The 18,894-nt window shown below is 35.3% G+C and overlaps 2 protein-coding genes across 2 annotated transcripts; one reads left to right on the top strand and one right to left on the bottom strand.

Moving 5' to 3' along the window:
* Nucleotides 1–3,339: 3,339 nt before the first annotated feature.
* LOC122597606 (F-box protein At2g07140-like) lies at nt 3,340–4,524 on the top strand. Its single transcript, XM_043770183.1, has one exon. The coding sequence runs from the start codon at nt 3,340–3,342 to the stop codon at nt 4,522–4,524; it is 1,185 nt and encodes a 394-aa protein (XP_043626118.1).
* Nucleotides 4,525–5,253: 729 nt separating this feature from the next.
* Nucleotides 5,254–10,831, bottom strand: LOC122595750 (tetratricopeptide repeat protein 1). The gene is made up of 5 exons (XM_043768182.1): nt 10,429–10,831; nt 9,844–10,023; nt 5,923–6,049; nt 5,674–5,787; nt 5,254–5,592 (listed from the first exon to the last, which is right to left on the bottom strand). Exons 1-5 carry the CDS (start codon nt 10,735–10,737, stop codon nt 5,477–5,479), a joined length of 846 nt encoding a protein of 281 aa, XP_043624117.1. The 5' UTR covers nt 10,738–10,831; the 3' UTR covers nt 5,254–5,476.
* Between the last annotated feature and the right edge of the window lie 8,063 nt (nt 10,832–18,894).

Genomic DNA, 18,894 nt, shown 5'->3' with positions numbered 1-18,894 from the left:
ATATTGGAGAAAATCTATGTGTATTAAAAAGAGAAGACGGCTACCTACAATTATAAAGTTTGACACAGAAGTCGAAAAGTTCAGTGTAATACCAACTCCCTCCTCTTTAATGGATTTAGACCGGGATAAGGAATTGAGTATGAAGGTTAAAGAAGGCGTAACTTATTATGGTGTCAGGGATAAAACTGTATATTATACTACGGAATCCTATATAATGGACTGGAGCCATTCATGAACGGTAGTGCAACAGTAGTGAGATACACAGAGAGTTTTATGTCACTTAATCGATCGAATATAACTTAAAGAAGAAGAACAAGTAACAGCCATCGATCGATACTCATGATTCAGCCTATCTAATGGTTATTTAAACTAGTATTCGAATTCATTCATCCTGTAAAAACAAGCTAGGTTTGTTCTATAAAAATATTTCAATATTTAATTGAAAGTTTATATTTTCAATTATGATTTCTTGATATATTATATAGTGTATGTATGATTCGATTATGCAAAAAATAATATTAAGCCCAAATTTTAAATTGTTTTAAATTGCTATACGTATGTTTATGTTGCTTTATATCGTCAGTAGAGATGTTCCCACAGGTGCGAGCCCCTTCTTCTAAAATGTATTGTACCAAATCAAAACAAGAAAAATAGCTTAATTCAACTCATCAACAACTTACCATGGGTACTGCAATTTGTTAATCAAGTTGATATATAACTGAAAGTCATCTGGACTCTAATTGATTATATATTGAATATTAACTAGACTACATTTCAGATTTCTTCCACTCAATATTGAGCATGATTATTTTTCATAATTCTTCTTTCTTGTTGTGAGTTGCAGGCAGAAGAAGGTTCCTACTTTGTAAAGAATGACACCTACTGATTTCCTTGTGCAAATGTTTAAAGGGTTGGTTGGAAAACATACAGCCTGTCCCCTGGAAGTAGAAATTGTTATGGTTAAAATATTACAGGTGTGTCGAAATGAAAATGATTAGAGGCAAAATGGTCCTGGTGTGTGGGTTAGGTAGCTGGTTAGGATGGGTTAAGAATAAATCATGTTATAGTAGGAACAGTTCAGGTTGTCTGAACGATCAAGCATTTTATGTAATACTATGATGACAAAAACTGTGATATTACAAGAAAAAAAAATCTAAATTGTTTAAACAAAACAATTTAGGGATTTGCAAACTTTAGAAAAATGCAATTTGGAAGACTTTCAACCCTTTCGATCATCTTGGCCATTTTACTTTTGATTAAACTTGGCAGTAACTCTGTTTTTGTTATTGTGTGTATTGCATAGATATCTTTGGGTACAACTGAATGGGCATATTTTCCTTTGAAGTAACTCTGGTGGAGAAACGGATGGTTGGACAACGGGCATGGACGGTCAGGTTGGTCTACCAAATTCACTTTTTGTCCTGATTTTATAACACATTTTGACATGTGGATGTGTCACATATGCTTACAAAAATTATACTAGTATATTTTATTTTTTTTTCCTAATAATCTCATTTTCAAGAAAACTGATTTTAGAAAGTTCTGTGCATTTGAAAGGCACCTTGGGAGAAGCTCAGACTTGTTCAATCCATTTGCATTGTTTTCTGTAAGGTAAGATTCTCATTCTATCCATTTGAGCATCTTAGAGATAATACATAAATCGAATCGTTCAAGTAATTAGTAAGTGGGCTAAAACTGCCACCTCCTCCCCCATATGGCAGACTTGCAGTGAAAAATTGCAAGAAGCCTACTATTTAGTATAGTAAACTCAGGTGATGTATGAGAATAAGAAGATGCTTATGTGTACTGCTGAAGGGACTTCTTTTCTTTCCATCTATTTGAGAGGATTGTAATCATTTCTGATGCTCAGAATATGGCATCTAGGATCTACTCAAGGTCAAAGAAGAATGATGATTATGACCTTTGTGTTGACAATCAACTGGCATTAGCAAAAGATCGCACTAATAGCAGGTCTGCCATGATTTGCGATTTTCTCAAGTGCCCAAGATGTTCCTTTTGAAGTCGCATGATGGGTAAATTTGGAAGAAACCATTTTTAGTACTATATATGTTACAGTTGGAGATACAATTTTGACTTTTGAGGTCAAACAAAACAGAACAATTCCAATATCGACATGTGATAATGTGCACACAGGTTGACAGCAGAGAGTATTATGAGCAACCTTTGGAAATGATTGCAGAGTAGTTACTTGAATTAAGCTCAGGTTCATCTCTAAGTACTTATAGATCTTATGTAAGAAGTCTGCTATCACTTGACTCATCTTGAATCTGTATGAGCATATCATGTGAGCGATAGGTATAGGTCTTTTGTGTACAGGTCTACATCCCATCTTCGCTGCTGAAATGAGATGGAATATGAGCCCGTATTTGGATCTTTCACTGCTTTGAAGTTGTCAATGCCCATTCCAAATTTCCCCGGAGTCGAGTTCCCTATGTCCTTCAACTTGCCTGCATACACAAAAAGTTCAAATAGTTATTCACCAGCACACACATTTATACAACAACTGGAAAGATAATTAGCTAAAGCAAACTTAGCATCTCTTCTTTCATCTTTTCAAGTTTTTCAACAGCTCAAAACGGATAATGCTCCCTCTGGCAGTGATTTGAAGGATCCAATTCCAAGATTGTCTTCAGAACTATAATGGAACATATATACTCTGATATGCAGTAAATAATTAAAAAGGTAGGCTGATTCATTAGATGTCAATAAATTGTTGCACTCTAACTTTTTGAAGTCGGAATGAAAGTGTGACATAGGTTTTTACCAGCAATAACTAGGTGCAAATACATTTATAACAAAAAACATGACATTGTGGGTAAAAGGAAATTCATGTTGGTAAACGTTAGGTGTTTACATGAGAGTGCCTTACGTTCACGGGTGATCACACCTCGCGTGAACATAGAAACATACTTTTTGAATGTGAAAGATAATCGCTTCAATTTTTCTTATGTCGTGTCAATCAAAGGATGTCTCAATTCTCTGTTAGTATATTGGTAGACTAGATTACTAGAGAATAAAATAAATAGTGATCGAAATAATATAAAATAAGAATCTTTTTATACCGTGTGTCATCGAATATGGACAACTCATTTAAATGTGTATACCGAAACTGATAACTTGATCCTAAGTCAACTCTAATGTTCATAAGAAAAAGTCAACTCTAATTTGGTAGCTACGTAGCTTGCAATCCACATTATCTGTAACCCACGCAAAATAAATCATTTTCTTGTTCTATATATATCTTTAGTTAGTTTATCGTATTAATTAAGTACTTAGAGAGGTACAATAAAACTTGCAATCTTACAATCAAAGAAGATGATGGCCCAAGGTGGTGGTGGTCGTCGTCGACCTAAAGGTCTTCCAAGACGCATAATATTCTTCCACATTCTACCACGGTTGCCGGTCAGCTCATTACAACGTTGTAGGAGTGTTTGCAAAGGATGGCATTCGTTTCTCAAATCACGTTTATTTGCTAACTTGCATAACCGCCATCTAACCAATGGATCCGTCGTTCAACTTCGTCCCAAACTTCTCTTCTTACCACGTGAACATCCATGGTCCGGGTTTAGGATCATGGATTGTGAAGCACCTGGTGATGGTTCCATTTCCCAGGTGCGTTACCCTTTGCCGTTTGTACCTGCCAATACATATTTCATCCAAGCCCTATCATCTTTACATGGACTCGTATGTGTATGCCTACATAAAAAAAATCAAGTTACGGATCTAGTTATATGGAATCCATTGACGGGTGAGTCTAAAACGTTATCCAAAACCAATCCTTGCTTTAATAAATTGTACTTTCTCCATCCAATGTCATTAGGATTGTATTACAACGCTGCTGATGATGACTACAAGCTTCTAGTTGTTTCATCTTATGATCTCGGTGTTCACATATACTCGTTGAAATCCGACTCATGGAGAAACGTTGACTCAACAGACAACTATCAAACTCTTTCCCACTTTAAACCTAGACGTGCTGAGGGATGGGTCTTGAGTAATGGTACTTGGTCAAATGGAAATCTCTATTTCTTATATGCTCGAAATAAAAGACCATGGTCAACTGATAAAAAGAGAAGACGACAACCTTCAATTATAAAGTTTGACGCGAAGATTGAAAAGTTCACCGTAATACCAACTCCTCCCTCTTTAATGGATTTAGATGTTACGTATTCGAGTATGAACGTTGAAGGAGGAATTATCCACTTGGGTGTCAAGTATGAAACTAGCCGGTATGTATATTCTACAAATGCCAATATCCAAATGTGGAGGATGATAGGAGATCAAGGGAATTGGGAAAAGGTAGGAGGTCAGCATAAGGTGGATAATCTTTTGGAGCCATTGCACTGGATAGGGAACAAAACTTGGCTCATGATCAAAAATGGAAGGGATATATATAAAGTAGATCACAGCAAAGACAAATGTATTCTTAGAAACTACATGCCTCAAACTGTGAGATACACAGAGAGTTTTATATCACTTGATCGATCAATATCTATGAAGTAGCAGCTGCCGATACTCATCATTCAGCCTATTGGTTAAACTAGTATTGGAATCCATTCGAATATTTATAAAGATTTTGGTTTTTGTTGTATAAACATGGTTATGTTGCTTAAGAAAGGTCTTGAAATTGTGAAACAACAAATATTAGTGAAGCAAATTATAGTTAATGCTTAAATTATCTATTTAATAAATACAAAAAGATTAATGAGTGATCATCAGTTTGTCACAATTTTTTTATTTTGGTCCCATATATAATATCTTCTTACTAAGAGCACATACAACATATAACTCATGCCCGGTAAGTTATCATCCTCGCATATGGATCACAAAATATAATTTACTACTTGTCTTTTTGGTAAATATGTACATGTAATCTCTAGCCTTAATTTCTAAGAGCCTATGATGACAATACCACTAAAATTTTATCCAAATAGTCAATTTTTTTTATCCATAAACCATCAACCGTGCTTAGAGTATGTCTTTTTTTAAGCAACTTTAGCTCAAAGCTAATTGTCCATCAAGACACAGACATGCATTTTATATATGTTCATGTAGTAAATTACACATTCTTTGCTTTTCAGAAAAATCTATGTATAGATTCTTTATAGCTTATTTTAAGCACAAACTTATGTAGAACCGTTTGCAACAGTTTGAGATTACACTTCAAAAGTACTCTACTTTTTATCATTAAGATTAAGTTCCATGTTATGAAAGATGTGCTAAAAACCACAATTGTCAACAAACTAGACATTATATATAAAGCATCAACAGTTATTTCTTCCACAAGAAACAAAATGTAGAAATGGATCAGATTCGCACACAAATGTTCATACAGTGGTGAACTGATAATCACTAATCGGCGAACTGATAATCACTGATAGGCTATCCTGGTACCAAAAATAGTGTTATGGGACTGTATAGGTATAGGTCTTTTGTGCACAGCTACATCCCGTCTTTACTGCTGAAATGAGATAGAATATGAGCCCGTATTTGGATCTTTCACAGCTTTGAAGTTGTCGACGCTCATTCCAAATTTCCCTAGAATCGAGTTCCCCATGTCCTTCAACTTGCCTGCATACTCAAAAAGTTCAAATAGTTATTCACCAACCCAAACGTACACACCAACTGGAAAGATGATTAGCTTAAGCAAACCTAGCATCTCTTCTTTCATCTTTTCACGTTTTTCAATGGCCAATGGCTCTAGGCGGATAATGCTCCTTCTAGCTTGGTGGTTTGAAGGATCCAATTCCAGGATTTTCTTCAGAACTATAAAAGAACATATACAATATATAATAGAAAAAAAATTATAAACAAAAGGGTAGGCTGATTCGTTAGATGTCGATAATATGTTGCCACTCTAAATATGTGAAGTTGGAATAAAAGTGTTACACGGGCTTTTACCAGCAATAGCATCGTCATAGTTTTCAAGTTTTTCATGGGCCTCGGCTTTTCTAAGGAGAGGCTTCATGTAAGTAGCATTCAGTTCCAATGCTCTTGTGCACTCTTTAACGGAATCCTCATACTTCCCCTGGCATAGACACAAGTAGTGGTCAACAATTTGTCCTTCAAATGGAGACATGAAACAACGTCAATGGTTCTTATGGAAAACCTAAACTACTTAATATGATAAATTAGTATATCACCAATGTAGTGTTGTTTTTGCAATCATACTATAGGTGCTAATATCTGCTTAGCCGCCTGACTCACTCCAGATAGAAAGATTGAGGGGGTCAGATAGCTAGAAAATTGCAGGTGAAATTATTTATTGATAAGCACAACTAGACCCAGTCCATTCCGACGCATACCAAAATTTTATCTGTTTTGACCCATCAAGTGACCCACCCACTTTGTCAAAGTCCAGATTCAGCTAAAATCAAACTGAACACACTATTCTGAACGAGCACTGTCCAATAGCTCCAAATCCTTGATTCCAACTTACTGTACGGAGTACCTGTTGGTTTTTAAGTCCTAGGTATATGGGCTCGTTTATAGCGTAATTAATAGGACCATTTAGCCTAAAATGTTCACCAAACTATAAAATCTAATTGTTCTCTATATATATATTGTTATATTGTAATCCCTTGTACTGAAAAAAAATGGAAAACAAAAGAAACCCCTACTTGCAGCCTTGTGGATTAGGTCACACACCGTGACTGAACCACATTAAATAGTGTATTATTATTGTTGTTCTTTGTGAGTTGATTATTCCGCTGCACGGGTTGATACCTAGCATATAGCTATACCCTTGAGCCTTGACTCCTGTGGTACGAGTGATAACCCTTAAACGTGTATGTTGTGGGTAGTCCCATGGTTGATAGTTTGTAAACATGTGTGGATTTAATTAGTTGTCTTTCTAAAATAAAAAGAAAAAAGAAGTAAATGTAAACCTATGATCTAACATCCAAGAAGAGGTAAAGAGCATCACAAACGGTGCTATGTGATGAGCGTCCATTTTGTGATTATTTCCTATATCTTTAGGTCGTGTTTTGATGTCTAAATGAGTTAAGAAATGTGAACTTTTGGTACTTAATGGGATGACATGTTATTATAGGTTCACAAGGCATGCAAGTGAAGGTAAACATCTCTACTCAACTTAACACGAAGCCACAAGACTTTTGGACGAAGACTAGCAACCGGAACATGAAGATTTCGAGGCCAACATGAAGCATACTACCATGTGTTAGTATTTTGGGCATAACTTATTCATACGGACTCCGTTTCTGACGAATAAGCTATCCACGGAAAGGCGAGAGAAAGATCTACAACTTTCGTGTTGATGTCCAGGACCAGCGCCGCTCATATAAAGCGCTAGCGCCGCTGAAAGTGATCCTGAAGCCACCAGCGGCGCTGGGACCATCACCAGCGGAGCTGGAACATCAACCAGCGCCGCTGGGAGCCAGCCAGCGCCGCTGGGAAGGTCGGCCAGATCTAGGGTTTTGCCGAAAACCTATAAATACCCCTCTAAACCCCTAGGGCCGTGACACACTTCCTCCAGGCGACTTGTAGGTCGTTTCTAGGGTATTTTCACCATATCTAAACCCTCCTAACACCTCCAAATCATCCGATAATCAAACATCAATCCATAACAACAACAATTCACAAATCAATCAATCATAAATAATTCAAGGAGCAGCAGAGCATCAAAATAATAATAGGAGGATTTGAGGGTGTTGAATAGAGGGAGCGACCAAGAACGATACGGACCGTGCAACTTCACCCTATTATTACTTTGATTTTTCTTTACTCTTTTTATTATTGTTGTTAGGGTTACAGTACTGCAAGACTATTTTACTTGACAATTATTCCTATGGATTCGTTTATATCAATGATTGTTAGTAGCATTTGTTTTGCCATGAGTAGCTAAATTAGTTTGCATCTGCTTAGATAATGTGATCATGCCTTTTTAGTGATATTATGTGCTTGTACTTGTTGAACCGTTTTTATGCTTGATTTAGTTAAAGTAGGTTGGGGACTTGACCGGAAGCCAAACTGCTTAGGTGACTTGACAGGAATCCGTTAAACTATAAAGGTTAGGTCATAAAAACAGACTTAGTTATAATCTTAATTAGGCAACTTGACAGGAAGCTTAATTAAAGGGTTAGGAGACTTGACAAGAATCTTGACCACTTAGACCGGGGGACTTGATAGGAAACTTGGTCGTGATTAGTCGTTCAACAATTATAAGTAATTTTGTAGATGATCTAGGTGGCATGTGAACTGTTTCCAAGTAGATGTATCGTTTTCATTATTATTATAATCTTTTACAAATCAAATCTTTCAGTGTTTCCTCGCTAGACCAAGCGTTTGGAAACTTTTGCTTTTAGTTTTAGTTAATTAAGTAGTGACAAAACCCCCAACAAATATTAGAATTGCACCTAGCTGCATTCTTAGAACATAGTCCCTGAGAACGATCATGGTCTTACCGATTTGCTATACTATAAACGAACGGGTCCACTGCCCGTGAGTGTAGTAGAGAAGTTAACCTTGTAATATAAATTTAAAACTTGTTAGGAAATTAGTTAACAAATCTGCACATCATTATGCTGAGTGATGTCATTATGTATAATAGTTCACAAAGCCAAATCGCTTCAAGGAAAGCCATCACAATTCATTAGCTTCATCTCTCTACTTTGCCTAATCTTCATTCTTACCTCATTAGAAGAGCTCTAACTAAATTTACAAACCCAGTTATGGTTTTCCTTTTCCAAATAATTTTTGTGTTGCCTTAGATGCTTAGATTCCTATAAGTGCATGCGTTCCAGAATTCCCACGCACATACTTCAACATAAGTTTCATTCCTAAAGCAATTGACACCTGCAAATTTTTTGTACAGTTTCTATGTATGTATACAGTTATACTACTAGATTAAGGTATGTACCTGGTAGTAACTAATAGGTAATAGCTAAGGGTTTGATCATGATGATCTGAACTATTATGTTTCTTTGTGTTTTCCGATGATATACATAACTATATATAATCAGATTTTTCCTCTCAGTAAACAGCCTCAATTCATCACTAGCTGAAACTGCTATTCATAAACCACCTTCGAACATTCTACTTTTGTACTTTTCCTGATAGCTTTAATCTCAGTGAGCCAGATTACCCACAAAACAATATATTCAGTAGCCTTACGGGCTCATTGTGTTATCAGAAAATGAGGCTAAACGTACTGATTGAGACCTGTACTGGTTGCGATTAGACACATTAAGACAACCTATCATCAAGCTAGGTGTTACCAAGAACCAGAAACGCTCGACGTCAATTGTTACACTGAACCAAATGCAACTAAAAACCTGCTATCCCGATATTCCGTAACAGATTACCATCCCATGTGCCCCTGCAGCCAAACCAAATATCTCCTACAATAAACCATCATCCATCCTTACACCTGACTTAATAAACATTCGCTATACCATAAGGTTATCCCCAAATGTGTCTAGAAGGCTACAAGCTGGTTCTGATATTGGGAAAATCGATGTTGACGTACATGAGAATGACACTAGGGTTCTAGCATCTCTTCCAACCAGATAGCATCAAGTGTTTTATATAATATACATGGTATTAAGTCTTAATATACCCTACTGACTAACTGACTATCATATTAAGCAGCAATAACTCAATAACTGGACTCAGGCAGTTCTTGTCCAAGTACTTTAACACAAAATATTCTATAAGTAAGCAGACAGAAACACAGGTTAACAATTCATCGCCATAAAAGAAGCAAAACAATGTCCATTGATTTCAATAAAAATTCAGCAAGGATTAAAACATGCTGTTAGACTACAATGTCTGCCAATGCTATATAACAGTAAGGGAACTTACCAGCTTAAAAAAGCATGTCGCACGGTTATTATGGCATATCGATCTAATTTCAGCAGATGCGGACATCTCAGGAGCAAGTTGTATAGCATAATCATACTTGAATAGCGCTTCATCATACAAACCATCTGCAAATAACTTGTTTCCTTCAACTTTTGCTTCATTCATTTGATCTAGAAGTTTCTGCATTTCAAAGATAAACGAGTGAGATAAAATGATCATTATCAAACCCACATGTAGACAACTCTATCATAACTGAATCTAGAGCCATATGATAATTTCTTGGTAAAAGCTAACAAGAAGAGATGGAATACACATAAAACAACCTATATTTGCCGATAAATTATCATTTTATCTTTATTTGAGCCAACCTAATAAAGATATCCCTCAACAACTTTTACCGTTAACCTAGCACACTGAAATCTCAATTTGTTGGTGCCACATAATCATTTTTATATATTAAATAACAAGCTAAAAATAGAAAACCAATACGCCCAATGTAAAATACAACATACAACTCAAAGTAATATACAACAATACAATAAATACATATATATATAAAGCTTAAAAATAGTAGAATTAGATAACCTGATTGAGGAGTTGTTTTTCTTCATCTGACTGATTCTCCTTAGATGATGCCACGTGTTCTTCTCCCTGATTGACTTCTTCTTTTTGCTCAATGACGACGTCGTTTAAATTATTATTATTATTATCAGAAAGGGATTCATCATTTTCACAAACTTCGGTTTCGCTAGCGGTTTCATAAGCGTCAGATGCATATCCATCGGCGGCGGTGGCCTCTGATTGATCGGCCGCCGCCGCAACAGATGCTGCTGACGTTGAAGATGATTTCTTTGGTTCTTCATCGTTAGAAAGGACTGGTTCAAGGACCACCATTTTTCCTACTCAAAACAAAAAAGCGTGTGTTTTGGTTTTTGTGAAATTCGAGCGAGAAAACACACACAAAATTGGGGCTTTTCAAGTTTCCACAGGCTTCCACTAAAAACTACTCTGTAATTTTATTTCATTTTTTCATTATTACGGTCAACAGTAATTTATTTTAGACAATATGGCACTTTTAGTCCCTAATTCCCTATTGTAGCTTTTCGTAAAAAAATACTATAACCAAAAAAAATTAGGTTATAGGTTGGGCCACTTGGTTTTTCCTCACATATGTTGAGTTTATTCATGTTGTAATCGATGGGCCAGTGGCATATCACTGATCCAAATTCTTCAATAAAAATAAATAAATCAATATCACAAATTTGATTTATCTCTATAAAATAAAAAGTCAACATAACCACATATATAGAGTATCATATAATAATGTTAAACTTCCTTTCTTAGGCTAACCAGAGTGGTAGCAATAAGGGTAGCAACCCACAACTTTTCGCCTTGGAGTAGCCGGCTACACCACCCCGGGGTAGCAACCCACAAAAGTTGCAAGGAAGAGCGAAGGAATCGAGGGAAGTAGCCGTTTGTGGGTGGGGTGGGGGGAAGCAAGTTTGACCCAAACAAAAAAAAAATTAATATTCTTATTTTAAATATTTTCTCTTATATATATATATACATACAACTCCATTTATACAACTCCATTATATACATATTTCTCTCCCATTTTTAATATTTACTAAAACTCAATACGAATCAGATATGCAATGGACACCGGAAGAAGATATATACTCCCTCCGTCCTACTAAATGTGTCCATTTTTAAATTTTCAAAGTCAACTTTTTACAATTTTGACATTGAATATCTTTGTTTGTGTTGTGTAATACTTAATGAAATTTATATGAATTAATTGAGTTTTACATATATTTACATCGATATAACTTTCATCGAATATTATATAACACAAACAAAGATATTCAAGGTCAAAGTTGCAAATGATTGACTTTGAAAATTTAAAAGTTGACATATTTGATGGGACGGAAGGAGTATTTACTAATACTCATTACGAATCAAATAGATGTAACATTTTTTACCAATAGTCAAACACTTACGAAATCACCTGACCATTATATCACTTCGATCTGTATAGAATTTGACTTTTACTAAATCTAACATTTGACACAAACCATATACACTTCTAGAGTTGCCATGATCATCAGCATATATAACATTATTCTTTTTAGATTCAACTAACAAAACTTCTCAAAGTCTTCAATCCAGCTTTTCAATGGTTTGACCACCCCAATGAAGGTAAAATTCGAGAGAATGTTAGTTTCAACAAACCTGAACAACTCGCAAGTTGTGTTAAGTTGAAGAAAATTGTGATTGTAGATACAAAATAGACACTCAACAAAGCAGCCATAACGAACTAATTGGATATAGATTAAGAAGAGATAAGTCGTTTATACAAACAGAACAAAAATGATAGATTACATTGAGAAAATATTAGGGTTTTGGAAACGGTAACAAAATAAGCTGCTTCAAGAGGTGGTTGCTACAGTGGACGATGGATGCTTTTATACACGAACCCTAAGAACATTTGCACATACAGTCCCTTTAGAATGAGTCACCGTGGTTTAGCCCCTGAATATGATGCTTCATCAACATGGCAATATCAGTCCTTCTTGTAATATTAGGCAGCACCTATGGTCCTTGTCCTTTGTTCAGCTTTAGTCCTTGCCTCATCCAATGTATGCTTCCAAAGTCCTTTTCCTAATAATATACCACAATAAACAACTTAAGTTACCAAATTAATTTGATAATTCAACACCCCTCCACAAATTAATTTTGGAAGAGGTCTATAAGGCCAAGATTCTTCAAATGTTTGCTATGAAGAGTACATGTGAGACCTTTGGTGAAAAGGTCTGCAATATTATCATCAGACCCAATCTTAACAGTGTCAATAACACCCATGTTAATTTTCTCTCTTACAAAATAAAGATCAATTTCAAAATGCTTAGTTTTCTCATGAAACACAGGGTTAGCACTGATTTGAATAGCAGCCTTGCTATCACAAAAAATAGGTACAGGTTCTTCTTGTCTAATTCCAAACTCACCCAGAACCTTCAAGACCCAAATAATCTCACATGTCATAGCTGCAAGAGCCCTAAATTCTGCTTCAGCAGAAGATCTAGATATACTAGCTTGTTTTTTACTTTTCCAAGATATTGGTGAGCCACCAAGGAAAAGGATGTATCCAGTGATACTTTTCCTGGCATTCACCTTCTTGGCCCAGTCTGAATCAGAAAAAGCCTTAAGAGAAAAGTCAGAATTACCTTTTAAATGAATACCTTTACCTGGAGAATTCTTGAGATATCTCAAAACCCTTAATGCAAGTTTGAAATGAGATTGATATGGTTTATGCATAAATTGACTTAAGATATGAATAGCAAAGCAAATATCAGGTCTAGTAAGAGTGAGATATATAAGTTTACCAACCAATTTTTGGTATTCAGTGATATTCTCCAAAGGAGTATCATCAGAATCGTCACCACAGAAGGTCAGATTTGGTTCAATGGGAGTTTGGGTTGGTTTACAACCCAGCAGACCATACTCAGATATAATATCAAGACAATATTTTCTTTGATTCATGCAAATGCCATCTTTAGTATCAACAACTTCAATTCCTAAGAAGTACCTTAGCTTACCTAAATCTTTAATAGAAAACTGTTTGCTTAAAAAATCTTTGCATATATTGATTTCAGTAATGCAATCTCCAGTTATTATGATATCATCCACATACACAAGTAAAGCAACAAAGGTACCATTTTGGTTCCTTGTATACAAAGAGTAATCACTCTTGCTTTGAGTGAATCCAAATGTCAAAAGAGCAGAAGTAAGCTTCTCATTCCATTTCCTAGGTGCTTGCTTAAGACCATACAAGGACTTTACAAGCTTACAAACCCTAGTATCATTACTGGAATAGTAACCAGGAGGTGGAACCATATAAACATCTTCAACAATCTCACCATAAAGAAAGACATTGTTAACATCAAGTTGAAAAATAGGCCAACACTTTTTAGTAGCAATAGTAAGCAAACACTTAATAGTTACCATTGTTTCATCAAAGTCAAGTCCCATTCTTTGACTACAACCTTTGGCAACAAGCCTAGCCTTATATCTATCAATATCACCATTGGACTTATATTTTATCTTATAGACCCATTTACAATTGATTGGTTTTCTATCAAGAGGAAGGTCAGTGAGATACCAAGTCCCATTTTTGTGCAAGGCTTCCATTTCAATATTCATGGCATCAACCCAAAGAGGGTTTTTTCATGCTTCATAGAAAGAGGTAGGTTCAACATATTTATTCAAATTTGATACAAAGCACATGTATTCAGAATTCAGGTTAGAGTAATTGACATGTTTAGAAATGTTGTGCTTGGTTTTGGTACCTAACACAAAGTCATCAAGACTTTTGGGAGGTCTAATAGTCCTTTTAGACCTTATAAGATTGGTAACATTATCATTCTGCTCAATAGAAGCATCATGTATATCAGAATTGCCCTCAGAGTTGTTAATATCATCAGGAAGTGTTGCATTATCCTCACCATTAGTAGTCCCCAAAGGACTGCCAGAATGGGAGGATGGTCCAGTCTCATTGGTAACCCTAGCTGGACTGCCAGAAAGAGATGGTCCAATGCCTTCACTATCTGTTTGAATTCTCCTTTCATCATTGGGACTTGAGTCTGGATGTAAATGTTCCTTATTTTCATAAAAGAAATTATCAAAGAAGTTCAAATGAGAGATATCATTCTCAACATTTTAGTTTGTATCCTTTTTTGGCATTAGCATACCCAATTAGGACACATTTTTCAGACCTACTACTAAATTTATCAAGGTTATTTAAAATTGTGGCAAAACACAAACATCCAAAGACTCTTAGATAGGAGAGATTAGGAGCAGACTTAAAAATTAATTCAAAAGGAGACTTTCCACAAAGAACAGAACTAGGTAACCTGTTAATCAAATAAGTGGCAGTTAGAATGCATTCACTCCACATGTTTAAAGGCAACCCCCCTTGAAACATAAGAGCTCTTGCTACATTTAGCAAGTGCCTATGTTTTCTTTCAACTATTCCATTTTGTTGTGGAGTGTGAACACAAGAAGTTTGGTGTATGATACCCTTCTGTTTTATGAAATTGTTCATTTTATGGTTAATAAATTCACTTCCATTATCACTTCTAAAGATTTTGACTCTTTTATCAAACTGGTTATGAAGAAGATTATAAAAGCTGACAATGTTATCAAAAGTTTCTTCCTTACTTTTTAACAAGAAAACCCACACAGCCCTAGAATAGTCATCAACAATGGTTAAAAAATATCTGTACCCTTCTCTGCTTTGAATTCTGTAAGGTCCCCAAAGGTCCAAGTGTATCAAATCTCCCACATTTTTGATTTTATGTTCACTTAGAGGGAAGGGTTCCCTGGTTTGCTTTGCCTTATGGCAGGTTTCACATAAAGAACCATGAGTAATATTATCTAATTTCAACTTATCCTTAAGCACATATAAGACTTGGTCAGCAGGGTGACCAAGTCTGCAGTGCCAAGTATATTTAGACACATTGCAAGCAAACACAGAATTAAAACAAGAAGCATTGTTCTTACCAATATTACAATCATCAAACAAATAGAGACCATCACTTTCTTTACCAATCCCCACAGTTGTTCTAGATTTCAAGTCCTAAACATAGCAATTATACTCATCAAACCCTATAAAGAACTTATTATCTCTAGCAAGATTGTGAACAGATAGAAGGCTAACACAGTACTCAGGTACAACAAGCACACCATAAAGAGTAATATACTTGGTCAGTTTCAAATTTCCAATTTTACTAACTTTGGCTTGAGTGCCATTTGGGTGGCCTACTGTTAACCCAAGATTGGAAACATCAACAACATTAGTCATGTTTTTATCAGTATAGGTCATATGTTGAGTAGCCCCAGAATCAGAAATCCATCCTTTAATAATTTTAGCAATAGCCTTTGAATGATTTGAACAAAAGAATTTTTTGAAATTGGAGTTAAAAAAGGAGTTTGAATTGAAGAATGTACCTCCCATCTTGGGAATGGAATTGTCACTGAACATTTTCATTAAAAGATTGAGTTGATCATTGGTGAATGGCATAGAAGAAGTCCCAGGGTTTCCAGGAACAGAGCTGGAACAAGAGGAGGAAGGTACAACAAAGTTTTGTGGTTCTGAAGCAGCCACATGATTACTAGACAGATTCTTTCCAAAGTTTTGATATGAATTTTTCTTGTTAAAAGTGCCATTAGGTTTATAAGAATTATTATAACCATTAGGGCAACCAACAATCTCATAACATCTTTTAATGGTATGACCAAACTTGTCACATTTGGTGCATTTAAGGTTCATACTGGGCCCCCTTCTTGGTTCAAAAGATTTGTTTTCAGAAAACTTGTTATCAAAAAATTTCTTTTTGTTACCAAAAGTTTTAGCTACAAATGCAGAATTCTGATGTTTCACATGAGGTTCAACATGAGTACCCTTGTGAGATTCCTCCCTAGATAAAATGGCAAAAGCAGTTTTAACATTAGGAAGGGGGTCCCTGGTCAAGATGTTGCTTCTAATAGGTAAGTAAATTTCATCCAACCCCATAAGAAACTGCATAAGTTTTATCAACTGATGGTGTTCTTGTATGCCTCTAGCAGCATGACAAGTGCTAGTAGGAAGTTTCACAAGAGAATCAAATTGCCTCCAAAGGGCATTAAGCCTATGATAATAGTCAGACAGAGAACAACCATTTTGAGTCAAAGAGTTTATTTTATGATGCAAATTAAAAGTAATTGACCCATCCACCTTATCATATGTTTCCTTTAGTTCTTCCCAAACAGTTACAGCTTCTTTAGAAAAGATTTGACCCAAATAAACATCCTCAGACAAAGAGCTAAGAATCCATGAAAGAACAACAGAATTAAACCTATCTCATTGCTTAGCAAGAACATCATTACCAACAGGTTTTTCATAAGTGTCATCTATAAAACAAACTTTGTTTTTGGTTTCCAAAGCAAGTTCCATAGCACATGCCCATATTTTATAATTTTCAGTTCCTTTCCGTTTTAAACTAATTAAAGGAGCACCAGAAGTGTCACTAGCATGTAAATACAGAGGATCACCAAAATCAAGATTACTGATAAGAGTACCAAATATATTCACACCTTGATCAAAACCATCCAAATTGGGTCTTTCATCACCATCATTATGATCAGCCATAGATAACAAGATAGGAAGGCAAACAAAGCACACAAGCAGATAGATCACAAACAACCAATTAGAAAACAAGAAAGAACACACCTAAAGGGTGCAAGAGCAGTGGCCAGATTCAAGGACACTCAAGTGCCAAGACAGGTATACTCAGGGACCCTCTCTTCTACCAAGAAAGAGATTAGGACAATAATAATAAAGATAACAAGAAGACAAACAGATTAATGAAACTTCACATAGAACTTGATAAGAACCTTAGATACTTCAATAACAATCTGACAATAAACAAAGATAGACATAGCAAGAGCACAAAAGAAACACAAATAACAATAAGGTAAGGATCCCAACTGATAGGCCAAACTTTTCACACTCAGAGCACTCCAAGTGAGAAACAGTTTGCTACTAGAAAGGTAGGAAAGAAGGCTTACATTGGGGTCACCAACAGTAATTCCAAAAAAACCAGAAAAAAAAACACAGATAAGGCAGCAATGTTTTCCAAGAATATCCAGTATCAACCCTTAAAAAAAGATTGATGGATGAATGGAAAGATATATGTCAACGAATCAAACCAAACCTAAGAAGGTTAGATCTGATATTGACAAGCAACTGCTACAGATGATAAGATCCAAGATCTAATAAAATCTGAACCCCACACACAAGCAGACCAAAAAAGATATCATATAAGGAAGATTAAAAAAAATCCAGAGATTTTATATATATATAAGTGTATGTATATATACATATATATATATATATATATTATATATATTTTTATATATGTGTATATTATCAAAAAACGATTAATAAATTGATTTTGAGCCTATGGCTCTGATACCATGAAGAAAATTGTGATTGTAGATACAAAATAGACACTCAACAAAGCAGCCATAACGAACTAATTGGATATAGATTAAGAAGAGATAAGTCGTTTATACAAACAGAACAAAAATGATAGATTACATTGAGAAAATATTAGGGTTTTGGAAACGGTAACAAAATAAGCTGCTTCAAGAGGTGGTTGCTACAGTGGACGATGGATGCTTTTATACACGAACCCTAAGAACATTTGCACATACAGTCCCTTTAGAATGAGTCACCGTGGTTTAGCCCCTGAATATGATGCTTCATCAACATGGCAATATCAGTCCTTCTTGTAATATTAGGCAGCACCTATAGTCCTAGTCCTTTGTTTAGCTTTAGTCCCTGCCTCATCCAATGTATGCTTCCAAAGTCCTTTTCCTAATAATATACCACAATAAACGACTTAAGTTACCAAATTAATTTGATAATTCAACATAAGTAAACTATACATTCTTTCTATTAGGAACATATATATTGAGTGAAAGAAATCTGAATTGTAGTCTAGTAAATATTAATATTCAAACTCGAATCAGCATGCATTGATATTAATATAAGTAATAGTAAATCAAGAAATCATAATTGAAAATATAAACTTTCAATTAAGAATTGAAATATTTTTATAAAACAAATCTGTACGTAGTTGTTACAGGATGAATGAATTCGAATGCTAGCAAGTTTAAATAACAACATTAATTAGATAGACTGATCGAGTATCGATGGCTGTTACTTGTTCGTCGGGTCTTTAATTAATTTATATATATTTGATCGATTAAGTGACATAAAACTCTCTGTATATCTCACTTCACTTAAACTACTACCAGTACCAGTCGTGAATGGCCGGCTCCAAACCTTTATAATGGCATCCGACCTCCTCCCAACTCCCATGATCTTCTTTCATCCTCCACATGTGAGAGACGATAGAAACGCCTGCCTATGCCCAAGTTCTTCTTCAACCTTCATACTCAATTGCGGCGTACGGCCGTCGTATGAATAATTCATCAAAGAGGGAGGAG

This window comes from Erigeron canadensis, chromosome 4, assembly GCF_010389155.1.
Source record: "Erigeron canadensis isolate Cc75 chromosome 4, C_canadensis_v1, whole genome shotgun sequence".
In the NCBI taxonomy this organism is placed as follows: domain Eukaryota; kingdom Viridiplantae; phylum Streptophyta; class Magnoliopsida; order Asterales; family Asteraceae; genus Erigeron; species Erigeron canadensis.
The sequence above is the reverse complement of the archived record's forward strand: the minus strand, read 5'-3'. Positions and strand labels throughout refer to the sequence as shown.